General features: G+C 38.1%; 1 protein-coding gene across 2 annotated transcripts in view; it reads left to right on the top strand.

The window, feature by feature from the left end:
* The window catches only part of EXT2 (exostosin glycosyltransferase 2), a 73,179-nt gene that overhangs the window by 57,402 nt on the left and 3,310 nt on the right, over window positions 1-12,467 (top strand). For both annotated transcript variants that reach the window (XM_071427578.1, XM_071427577.1), the window contains 3 exons: window positions 5,128-5,271; window positions 5,790-5,918; window positions 7,100-7,182. In XM_071427578.1, coding sequence (XP_071283679.1) covers window positions 5,128-5,271; window positions 5,790-5,918; window positions 7,100-7,182 — 356 coding nt within the window. The remainder of the gene's footprint in view (window positions 1-5,127; window positions 5,272-5,789; window positions 5,919-7,099; window positions 7,183-12,467) is intronic.

Genomic DNA, 12,467 nt, shown 5'->3' with positions numbered 1-12,467 from the left:
TGAATTCCCTTGTGGTCAGTGCAACTAGGGGATAATCAGGATCTGCAACTGTTTGTCTCCTAGGATTAAGTCCAACAGGTCTAGCAGATTGATTGTGCTGGCTCATTTATTGGCCTTATGGCCATGTGCCTTGGTTGCAGGGACTATTTGAGTAACAGTCCTTATATTCTGTGTGTCAATGTAACTGTTTGGACATGAGATTGTTTAGTTTGGCAGACTGGAAACTATTTCTTTTGCAGTTTTTTGCATTTTATTATAAATCCTATTCCTTTTTAATTCTGGGAAGTCAGCTTACTGCACAGTAATATTGATGGAAAATTAAAGTGCTGTATTGAGAAGATAGCTGAGACAAACATATGAGTAATTTGAATCCTTGTATTTTGAGTTTGGCTTCACCAGCCCCACTCCCTCAGTAAATTAAATGAATAGAAATGTCTTTGAATACAGAAACAGAGCAAATTATCCTAGAAATACACAGTTTTCCTCGTATAGGGAGTGGGTGATGTAGCTCCTACTCTCTGGCACAGAAATCAGGGGCTGAAGATTGATCTTTCCTGTCCTTGAGTGTCTGTGACTTGCTTGACAGGCCTGAGCTGGCTCCCAGATGTTTAAATTGTCCTCAGCCTGTGATAATTTATTTATCTGTTTATGTGTGTTACCAGAAAAGTATCTCTCAAACTCTTGACTCATTTTCAGGGGAATCCAGAGGGAACAGTAGCAGCATATAAGGTTACTAGAAAGTTTTCTTTTAAAAGTAGGTCTGCTTCTGCTTTGGTCATATGAAAGGCTGGAAACGTGACATTCAGTAATTTTCTTTTCTCTCCGGACATCCTTGAGACTTTGCATTTAAACATGTGGCAAAACCCTCTCTGTCACACACTTCTCTGAATGCATAGAGCAAGCCTAAAAAAAAAAAAAAGCCCAGAAAACTTTGATCTCTGTACACTTTCAGCCATAAAAAAATATAGTAACACTCAAAGTGTCAGACATTTTTTACTTGTTAAAAGTGAACTATTACGGTACAGTGATTTATGACCTTGCATAAATCTGTTGGAGCAAGCAGAAAAATAGTCCCTGTGTGCTGCTGTATTAAGGTAGCAGAAGAATACTCATGACATTCTGACTTTGAAAAAAGTAGTTCTGTTAAGTTACATGACTTGGGATACTGCAAAAAAAACTTATGTCTAGATAATTTTTTTCCCACTTACTGAACTTTGTTGTTCACAGAGAGAGTATCAAAGAGACCCAAGAAGTAGAACAAGTATTTTGATTATCATAATCTTAAAAAGTTAAAGCAGAACCATTGGCTACCTCTGAAGAGTCTGGTGTTTAAATACATGACTGGAATCAAGCATTGTAGCATTCCCACCTCTGTGTCTCAGCTCGCCTCAAGGCAGATATCATAGTATTAAGTAATTTCTTATCCCATGCTTATGTAGCACTTTGTCCTTATGGAGACAAAATATTTTTATTAGACCAATAATAGAAATAGTCTAAATGGGTGTTATTGTTCTGGGCCTATGTTTTTCCCTCATAAAATGTACAGTTTGGTGCATTGCTAAATTTGCATTTATTCTGTTGAAAACTTTTGGCCTTCTGTTGTTAGATTATCTTATTCTGTCTCAGAATTGTTTTTCAGTGCTTCATGTCTCTGGCACTCTTTAAAAAAATCTATTCTCTATTGAATTGCATATTTTGCTGAAATTTTCATGAAGTTGGAATGACTTCTTCAGAGGAATTCTTCCTTGCTCATTTTGACTTTAAAAGTTTAGTTTTCAGCATTCCTTTGTAGAACAAGTACTGTAACTCTGCTTGACAAAAGAATTCTTCACTGCTGGCCACATTCAAAGCTCTTCTTCAAACTGATGATATTTTACAAAATGTGTGTGTGCAAAGCATCTTGCATCTTTTAATGGACTCTGTGTTTACATTTTACTTAATTTTTTTAGTAATAGCACAAGCCATTCCTTTGAGGACTGGGAAAGAATTAAGAGTGGATGGGGCTCTGGAAGATAGAAGGAGTATGATGGGTTGAGTTTGTTTTCATTTGTAAAGAATAATCAGTGTTTCATTCTTAAAATGTCATGGTAGCTTTGGAAATGCTGACTATTTTTCTGTTCATTAAGTTGTTGAAATTGCATGTGACTTAATATAGTCTACTGAATTTGATGCATAAATGTTTGAGAATGTTTTGTAGAAGGATATGCTTCCCTGTCCTTCTGGTTACGTGGAGAGTTTGCTGTTCTGTTGGCACAGCAAATTGCACAGAATAGCTGAGGCTGTGAGGCAGAAAGAGCTCTGGAGAGATGAGGCTGGAGGGTGTTTAGGCTGGAGGGTGTTTTAGCTATACTGTTTATGTCACTTGGGAACTTGACTTGGAAACAAAATTACTATCATTTCCTTTTGGTTTTCCTCTACAAGACTTTTACTAAAACTACTAAGTCAGAACCTCTTTTTGACATTTCATCTGGGAGATGCTTCATCCAAAAATATTTATCTTTAGGGTTGACTACCAGAGTTTTTGGAATGACTTGTCTGCAAATAAGCATACCTCCTCTTCACTTGGCAATATGATTTTCCTTGGATGTGTCCCTTACCAGTATTAAAGCAGGCCATCCTTCTTAGTCTGAGGAAGCTAATAAGATCACTGGCTAAAATGAAATGTACTCCTAACAGACTAATAAATTATAGGCAACTATCAAACAAGAAAATGGACAGTAATACAAAATAGAGAGTAGTATTAGAATCATTACCACTATTTTTATTCTGAAAGCTTCCTTATATGCAGTAGCTGTATATATTAATTTTGGCACAAAGCATATGTATAGATTTGGGTAATGAGCTGGATGGAGCCACTGGGAGCCTTTCCAGAATTACCATTGAATGAGCTAGTGGTGAACATTGTGAAAAAGCCAAGCTTTTCCACTGACTTCAAAAGCATTACTTTTAAAGGGAATCTTTGTTCAAAACACCAAAGTTATTTTTTAGATGCATTGAACTGACAATTTTCAGAGGCCAGGACATTTTTTTACAGGGTAGAGTTGATATTTAGAGTGACACAAGAACATCTGTATGAGTAATGTGCATTATAGTTGGCTTTTATTTTATGTCATTTAGACTCTTGAAGATGACACCAAGGGCAAAAACTATAAGGGCTATGAATCCAGGGTTCTGTGTTGAGAAGGCACTGCACTCCCGTGGGAAGCAGTAGCTGACTTTAATCTTTCTTTCAGCTGCTGTTAATATGCATGCCATTTCCTCTACAAGAATTCTTAGCCCAGTACGGTGCAGATCTGTGGTGTTCTATTAAATCCTTTGTTGAGCCTCAGTAGCTTATGTGGTGGTACCTTCCAACAGCTGGGAGATAGACATTTTAATATTCAGGTTTAAAACTAAATCATTAAATTTTTGAGTCCTGGAGAGTGAGGAATAAATTTTTGAGTGTCGTACATTTAGTTTTGTGTTCTTTATTAAGGTTTTCTACATCATGTCAAAATAGACATCTCAAGCCCTCACTGGCTTGCCTGCCAGAAGTCTGTATTGTTTTAATTAGCTTATGGCACCAACTTGTAAGTGTCCTATGAATTCTTTTCCTTCAGTTCCAAGCTATCTCTGCTTTCAAGAGCCCTCTGTGTTGGAGCATTGTCATATCTAAATACTATCCCAGTACTTGTGCCCTAGAGCTGTCTAGAAAGATTGATTTCTGGATAAAATAGAAGTCGAGGAGTCAGAAGATCTGGATCCCATTCTTGTTTCCTGTATGATTTTGGCAGGTTCCCTCATCTGGACGTTTGAAATAATAACTGCTCTCATCATGGGATTCTGAAGCTTTATTAACTGACAGCAATAAAATGTGTTGAGATGTATAGATGAAAAGGTATATAGTAATGAAAAATCACAGAAATGTAGATGCAGAAGCAGTAACTTAAAACTGATTGTTTTATCATATTTACTATGACAAAATACTTGCATAGAGTCCTTATAGTCCAGGCCTCCCAACTGAAATGCACTGACACATAGGAAGTGGCCAAAGTGAACTGCTGATGGGGTGACATTTGCAGGATGGTGGAATTCCAGATAACACTTCCTTTACTGTACATTCCACTGTAGGGTTCCCTTGTCTTTTGTACAGATGAAAGAATTTGTGAAGGGATCCTTGGGGATTTTTGAGGTACTTTGTTCTTGTTGTTGATCTTGCATACAAAAATTTCATTACATATGCCTCTGTTTGTTTATACATTACCAGCCTAAACCAGAAACTCTTGTAACCTAACTGTATGTTAGAAAGTCAAGACTCATTCTTCCAACAAGCCTAGCGGTTATTTGGATTAAGTGACAGATTTTGAATAATTTGTCTGCAAATAATGCAGACAAATTGTATCTAGCAAACAAATAGCATTCAGACCCCTCTAAACAATTATAATCCTTCCTCCCTTTTTCTCTAATGCAAAAATTGTCCATTATTTAATGTGGCCAGCAGTGTAGAGAACCGGGGTTGTGTTAATGATGCCCTTCTCCTTGTTCTTGTCTACTGTATTTGATCCTGTAGTCAGCTATAAAATAATGTATGGAGTGACAAGGATGGTATCTTGATTGTATCCAGCTGTCTGGAACAAGTCAAGGGCAAAGCAGCCTTCCATGTAGCCAAGCACCCACTAAAGAATACCAGAAATATTAAAATTTAAGCCAGTTCCTGACAAAGGAAGCAGGTTGGTTAGATCCAAAGCCAGCTGTGAAAGTAGTTAGGTTGTAGTCATATCTACTGAAGTTAACATCAAAAGTTTCATTTTAATCATGCTTGGGTTTAGTTAGAGTTAAAATCTTTTTGAATAGTCATTTGTGTGTCTCTGTAACAATTTTAGTAGTCCATTAGTGGCCTTTTGCTCTGGGACATGGTTTCTCTGAGTTGTAGAGTCCTTCCACAGCAAGCTTATTCTTTTTTGTACTCCTTCTTGGCAACTTTTTGTTCCAAGAATTTGGACTTAGAAGAATTTAAGTGATCTTTGCCCCACTGAAACTCTACCCTTCCAGATGTGTTGCATTTGCTACCCTTCCAGAAAGCAGATGTGTTGCATTTGCTTTCTGTGCAGGCCTGGTTAACAGCATGTCATGTTTTCTTCTCTTCAGGTCTGGCGTGAGTTCCCTGACAGGTTGGTTGGATACCCAGGTCGCCTGCATCTTTGGGACCACGAGATGAACAAATGGAAATATGAATCAGAATGGACCAATGAAGTCTCAATGGTGCTCACTGGGGCAGCCTTTTATCACAAGGTGAGATACAACTTGCACTGCTCTAATGTACAATGTGTACATTAAAAAAGATCTATATGTGCTTCTGTCATTGTTCCATCAGTTTTTGTGGTGCTATGATTATGTTCTTTAAAACAGTTGTAGAACTGATTGCAAACTTTCCCTAGACCTCTTTCAGTTGCTGTGAAAACCACTGATTTGTCTCTGACAGTGAAATAAAACCATTTCTTACCTTTATGAACTTAGAAAACTCCTGCCAGTTTGCATGACCTGAAAGTCCATAGCAAATTTTGCAGGAAATGTATCTTTGTAGCTGGTAGGTTCAGAAAAGAGAACCAATTTTAATGAAATTTCTGTGGTGGTCAGGAAAGGAATAATAAGCAGTTTAGCACCCGAAAATTATTTTCTGTCTGCTGAAGTAGTTCTTGTCTGCAGGCACTATCACTTAGCTGCCAGCTGTTCCATGACTGAAATATTTAGTCTTATAGTTACTGTGTCTATATAAAATTATCTTCTTTCTCTCGCTCTCTTCTCTGCAGTATTTCAACTATCTTTACACCTATAAGATGCCTGGAGACATCAAGAATTGGGTGGATGCTCATATGAATTGTGAAGATATTGCCATGAATTTTCTAGTAGCAAATGTCACTGGAAAATCAGTCATTAAGGTGGGGCTTTTCTGCTGTTTATCTTTATGAAATTAAAAACTATGAGATACATACTTAAATTTATTCAGTAGGCTTCAATATGTTACTTAATCCTCCCTTTTTCTCTCCTTGTCTCCCAGTATGGTATCTTGGTCTCTTTCTCATGATAGAAAAGCCCTTCTGGTAAAGTTTTTGTGTTAACTGAGAACAGAGAATTATTTTTTACCAGTTGTTTCTGGTGGTTATTTTAACCATCTAGATGAGCTATAAAAAAGATAATTTAAATGACAGCTGTACTTATGTGTGTGTATATGTACAGGCCCACAGACATATATTTTAACTATTTGAGATCACTAGAGGAAAGAAATTGCCAACTGTCCACAGCTTGCTCTATCGTGGCCTGACAACAGCTGATTTATAGGAATGTTAATTGCAAGAACATTAATTGCAAGATCAGCTTTAAATGAACTTTTTATCCCTGAATTAATTTCCTGACATGTTTCGACACGTTTTCAGGTCTAGACATTCACTCCGTACATTCATTTCAAAGTGTGTCAGCTTGGAATGAGATTTAGAGGCCACCAGGCATTACTTCAATTAACAGGGTCCGTTCTCCCTTCTGTCCATCATCATTTACTGGGACTGGTGGCTGCATTTCCTAGAAAAGTCTTTAGAAGATAAAGTGTGTGCTTTTGCTGAAAAAGTTTCTGAGCTGTATGAGGGCAGAGCAGAGTAATTTGGCACCTCTGTGCGATTCGGAGAGTGCTGCAGGGTTTGCCAGTCAGCTCTTAACTGGAGAGAGCAAAAGAGCGCCTGTTGGATTAACGTTACGGTGAAGTATGGGAAGCTATATTTCATCGCTGTTATGGCTGCAAGAACAAATGGTGTTTATACAGGGACCTTGGCAGTGAGAAAACAGTCATTAAACAGGAATTAAGGAGCTTGTCATCGCCACTTCTTTTCAGTTACAGAAGGAAAAAACCCTCCAAGCCGTTTTTATTAGGCCCCTGTGAATTTTGCAGTCAGCCGGGCCAGATGGAGCTGAATGGAGGAATAAAGTGGCTTTTTTTGTACACCCCCTCTTTTTGAGACAGCTCAGCTTACACTGCAGGCATGCTCAGAGGTATTGCACTGCTCTCTGTGCAAGGAGATTAATGTCCCTTCTGTTGATATTTGATAATATCTGGTGTGCCTTTCTGCAGGTGACCCCACGAAAGAAGTTCAAATGTCCAGAATGTACAGCAATTGATGGGTTATCACTGGACCAGACACACATGGTGGAAAGGTGAGTGACCACTCTCTATTTCTCCGATTGCTTTGTTCTGATCCCTAGAATCTTATCCTGTGTCTCATTAAATTAGGATCAAAAATTATAGTGTTTTTATAAATTACTAATTTTGAAAGAATGTTACATGGATTCGATCAACATAAGTTATTCCTATGATGGGTGATGTGTCTCTGAAAGGTAGACTACTACAAAAAGGGACTTTAGAAGGGTACAATTTTTAGCAGCTTTGCTGTAGAGTTTTAGGAGAGTTATATGAAGTTCAGGTTCTTGGTTGGCAGTACTGTCAGTAATACCACATTTCTGTTTGCCGTGGAATATCAACTGTAATAATTATGAATTCTTTTTTAAACTAGACAGTTGGTAGCTTACCAAAGAGCAGAAAGGATATAAATTATTAATAAAATAATTTGAAGTGATATTTGTACATTGTCTTCTTTCTAAGGATTGTGAAGCACATTGCTTCCACTCGTGAAGGGCATTTGCTGCACAATTCCATGCTGCATTTTTTAACAATGTCAGCATTAATTCCAGCAGTTATTAAGTGGAATTAACCTGAGATTTAGGACCAATAAAGACATCTCACTTTAGGCTTCTTGGTCTGTTGCATCTCTCCTGCAAACTTTGGGAAAAATTATTTCCAACAATAGAACTGATGAGGTAGGTAAGCAGGGGGAAGAAGTCACCAGAAGAAACAGACAGTTGGACTTGATGATCTTAAAGGTCTCTTCCAACATTTTTGATTCGAAGAGGTGACAAAAAAAAATCTGACCTGCATTTAAAATGTAAAACAGGCCATTTCAGATTTGCATGGAGAGGTATAACATGGTTATCTTACTAGTCATTAGTAAGACACTTATCATTTTAACAGTGAACTTTTTTCTGTCCTTCTCTGTAGAAATCAGAAAATTTTAAGTGTTGTATGGGCTTTAATAAGACTGAATTAAAAAAAGGAGTATGCAACTCAAAAGTAAAACATACCCCATTAAGATGGTAAAAATTACTCTGCAGGAAAATACTTGAGAAAGGGGTGGGAAATTTTGTAGATATTAAATGTTAGCTAAAAGGAAAGCACAAAAGGTTCCCCCATATCTAACAATTCTGACCTGGCTTACAGGATGGGCTACCAAGCCAGTTAAGCTTTCCTGTGGTCATAGCAGTAGTGCTACAACAACACATGGGAATTTTAGTTATGAACTAGTTTCTCACTAAGGTAAATGCTATAAAAACAGAAGATGAAAAAATTGCTCTTTGCCTTGAAGTGCATTATGATGTTGGGTAAAGGTCATGTTTTCATGTCTATGGCAGTTCTTGTATCCTCAGAGTAAAGTGTCATTGACAGTTTATTGAGAACATGTTTAAACTGTTGTTTTGCTTGTCTCTGATTTTGCAAAGTGGGGAATACTGGGTTGTGGGAAGTATTAGATGGACTGCAAATCCACATACTTTTATTTGCCCAGCCAAAGAAGTACATGCTGAGATAGTCTGAGTGCAGGAGAATCTGGAGAGATACACAGTTTAGGTATATTCAGGCTTGATTTTGAAAATCCTTAATGTCGAACTGAAACTGCTTGCTACACCTAATGCCTTCTTGCCCTGTGTTATCATCTACCTAAATATAAGGGAGCTATTTGAGAATCTGAAAGGGTTTATTTTTTGAATGTTTTATGCTAGATATTCATTTAAAGTGGATAATAAATGGTAACAACTCCTAGAGCAAATTTTCCTAACTTAACAGTGAGTAAGGCTCTCGTATCTATCTATCTATCTATCTATCTATCTATCTATCTATCTATCTATCTATCTGTTCGTCCATCCAATCTGTCCATCCATCCAATCTATCCATCCAATCTATCCACTAACTATTTTCAGGGTCAGGAGAGAAGCTGAATGAAAAAAAGTGCATGCATCAGGGGATCCTTGTCATTATAAAAGAATAACTTTGTACTGATAACTTTACAGTGTTGGGTATCAAGAACAATACCTGAGGTGTCAGGCAAAGACCCATTTTCAGCTTTACTTGCAGCTTCCCCAAGTGCCTGACTCCTTGCTTTCTAGCATTCAGAGATAACAAACAGGTAGTCTGAGCTAATTACTTGCCCGGATATCCAGGGATCAACCTACTGTTTGTGAAACAAACAATTTATCGGGGTTGCCAAGTACATGCACAACATTTGGTGTTAGGTTTCTGGTTCAGAAATAGCAGAGGGATGCCCAGCAACTGCCTGTTGGTTTTTGTAAATGGAAAAGGTTTGAGAATTCAGTTGTGGAGATCTGTCCAGGAAAGATATGTAACTAACTGGTTTTGTTGGGCCTTTTGACTCATTCAGAGGAGACAAAGGAAGATGGTATAGTTGAACTCTGTCTCTTATTAAGAAATTGTATTATTTTAGCAATATACTGAATCATGGGAAAGCCAACTTTGCTATTCTTCCTGCTGTCTAATTTATTTTAGATAAATAGAAGACTTTAGTCCCCAGGGTTATCAAACTCCATCATTAAAATACATTAACTGAAGAAAACTTTGAACCAAGAATTCCCTTCTTGCCCTAGGTTACCCTTTACATCAGGTCACAGAAGAAACTGCAGGAAGATCTCATAATCCCTGTATTTACAGGTGTTTAAGTAGCAACAAGTTTACTGCCTTTAACATCTTTACATCTGGCTCTCAAAAATGGACATATCTCTAAAATGCAATCTAGAGGGCAACTGCCAGTACAGTAAATATAGCAAAGGGCTGAGCTGCTTCTGCAGCCACAATAACAGCAGCATTTTATTTAGGACGTGCAAGTATTTGTCACAGTCAAAATAGGAAGCCATTTCCTTAAGAGGCAAACTGCCCAGGTCACAGTTGGCCAAAGGCTGCAGGTAAAGGGTTACCCTGCCAAAAATGTAGTTGGATTTTAGCAGTGAGGAACCTGATTAAGAGACCTTAACAAATACCAAGTTCATCCAGGGGTAATGGGGCTCTCAATTTCCAAATTCACACAATCTTAATGTCTTATTGAGCTGAGTACAACTGCATGTTGTCAGCAATGCAAGGAAAAAAAATAATACTTGGAAGCAAACATGCCTGTGTTACTTTGAGTTTGAAAAACTATTGACACAACTAAGGGAAACACCTTCCCTCCATATTGAGATGACATTACATTCTCTTGGCTACCTAGCTTTCAGTGTTTAATGTTCTAGATATCCCTTCTGGTTTATATTGCCCAAAAATGGCAAGGACTTCAGAATTCAAGTGATTTAGTTCAGTGCTAGACATGAAATTTTTGGAAAGTGTCTTTCTTTCAAAGACATTTTCTGGCTTGTGCATGACATTTATTTCCTTTTAAAAAGCCTGTTTCTGATCTTTGAATTTGATATTTATTTGTGGAGGGCTAACTTCTGCTTCAGCCAGAGTGTTTAGAACATACTAGTTTTTCCATTCTTAATTTTTGCCATTTCTTTAATAATAAAATGGTTTCCTGGTGGTTAGAGATATTATACTGGCAGGCTTAAATGGACTTGCCACCAAAATAAGTTCAGCTGTAGAAGGATCCCATCTTGATATTTTGTCATAATACCTCACTTTTGATTTGGGACTATAACCTCTGGAGGGAAGAGGTCAATTTTGTCTGCCCTATCCATTTAGTTTTGTCTTTTGCTCTGAGGGTGCCACTTAGTTCTGGTTGTGACAATGGCTCCTCTGATGTGGACACCTGCCTGCCAGGCAGTAGGCTGAGATAACTAATTCATTTCACACCAGCCACTCAGCAGCTGTTACATTACAATGTCTTTCAGTCATTACTGGCAGAGGCAGGATTTGAACCAGTAGACTAAAAGTATTCTTGTATTCCAGAAACCAGTGAAGGCCAGCAGCTGTGCAAACCTCTCACATGCACATCTCCCAGTGCATCTACCTCCTTGCCTGTGAAGTTTGTGGGTTTCCTGCCATAAGGCTTCCCCAATACACATCCACATCATGGATTAGTTAACCACATTTCTTACAAGTAACAGATTATTTGAAAATCTGAATTTATCTAAAAATGAGATGTGTTTTAAGATATCTTACAGTGGGCATCCTGTGGAAGCAACAGAAATTGCTTAATGTTCTTGGAGAAAACACTCAGTTCCTGCTGTCTGCAGGAACTACTGCAGTGAACCTTTCAGTGCCTGTGGTCCAAATCTCATTCTCTTGATAGTTCATCTTGTTATTTTAGATTATAACATCTACCTGGGTCTTCACTTAAGTCCTCATTGGTGGCTCCTTTGCTATTTCAGATCTGTGCTACACTGGAGCAAATAATATTTGTCACAGGAGTAGAGGTTGTGTCCCACTGTACATGGTTTTCTCTTACACTCTGAATTCCTTTTCTTTTGTTTGTGGTCCCAATGATTTGGATCTGAAGATAGAAAGGTATGAGGTAGGATAAAGTAGGAGAGGATGGGAAGGTAGGAGAAAGGGAAGCATCTGTATTTACCTGCAGTAATATTTTATTCAAGTATCACTTCATATGAAGTAGTTTTCTGACACTTTTTCCAGGACAGAATATGGTCTGAATGATGACCATTATAGCTTGAAACAGCTATGTGGTTGAGGAAATAATTTTGAAAACTGCTCTTGCTGTCCCGTCTACTTCAAAAGAGTGTTTGGGGCAGTGTTGAGCAGTCCCCATCACAGAACTGTCACACTCAGTTGGTGTGATTGACCAGGTCCTGATGAGGTAAATTATCCTGGAGCCATAGTGACCCCCTAACCCTCCAAAGGGGTCGGGAGAGGGTGCAGTGGTTGGAGAGTGAGAGACCTGCTCTGCCACTGCCTGCAACACTTCAGTCTCTGTAGCTGAGTCAAAGTGCTCACTTCTTTGTTCGTTTTCCTTTTTGAATGGCAAAAGAAATGTCACCTGTTTTCTTGTAGCTCTCTGTTAATGGGCAGGGAACTGTTGTCATGATTCTTGGTATCTGAATTCCTTAAAAGCTGTTTTATGTAGCAGGCAGCTAAAGTTAGCTGAGCATTGGCTGAGGTGAGATGAGCCAGGTTTTCTCTGCCTTGCTTCCACAGGTATAGCGCCCTTCAGTGAAAGAGTTAAAGGAGCAATGTAATGGTTAAACATCTGCTTGCTTGTTTTTTGAAGAACGTGGCTGCTCCTTTCCACATTACTGACACCTGAGATTATTAAAACTGAAAGAGTCATCAGTGGTCCAGTTTTTTTGTGCTAATGTGATGTCTTATTGCTCAATATATCTTTATTTAGACAGGGAAAATAAACTAGTTAGTTTGTTTCATTTTATAGTTTTAATTC

Source organism: Agelaius tricolor, unplaced genomic scaffold (genome assembly GCF_023055355.1).
Source record: "Agelaius tricolor isolate 1412-34295 unplaced genomic scaffold, bAgeTri1.0.p SCAF_5, whole genome shotgun sequence".
Classification (NCBI taxonomy): domain Eukaryota; kingdom Metazoa; phylum Chordata; class Aves; order Passeriformes; family Icteridae; genus Agelaius; species Agelaius tricolor.
This window is presented reverse-complemented; position numbering and strand designations above follow the sequence as displayed.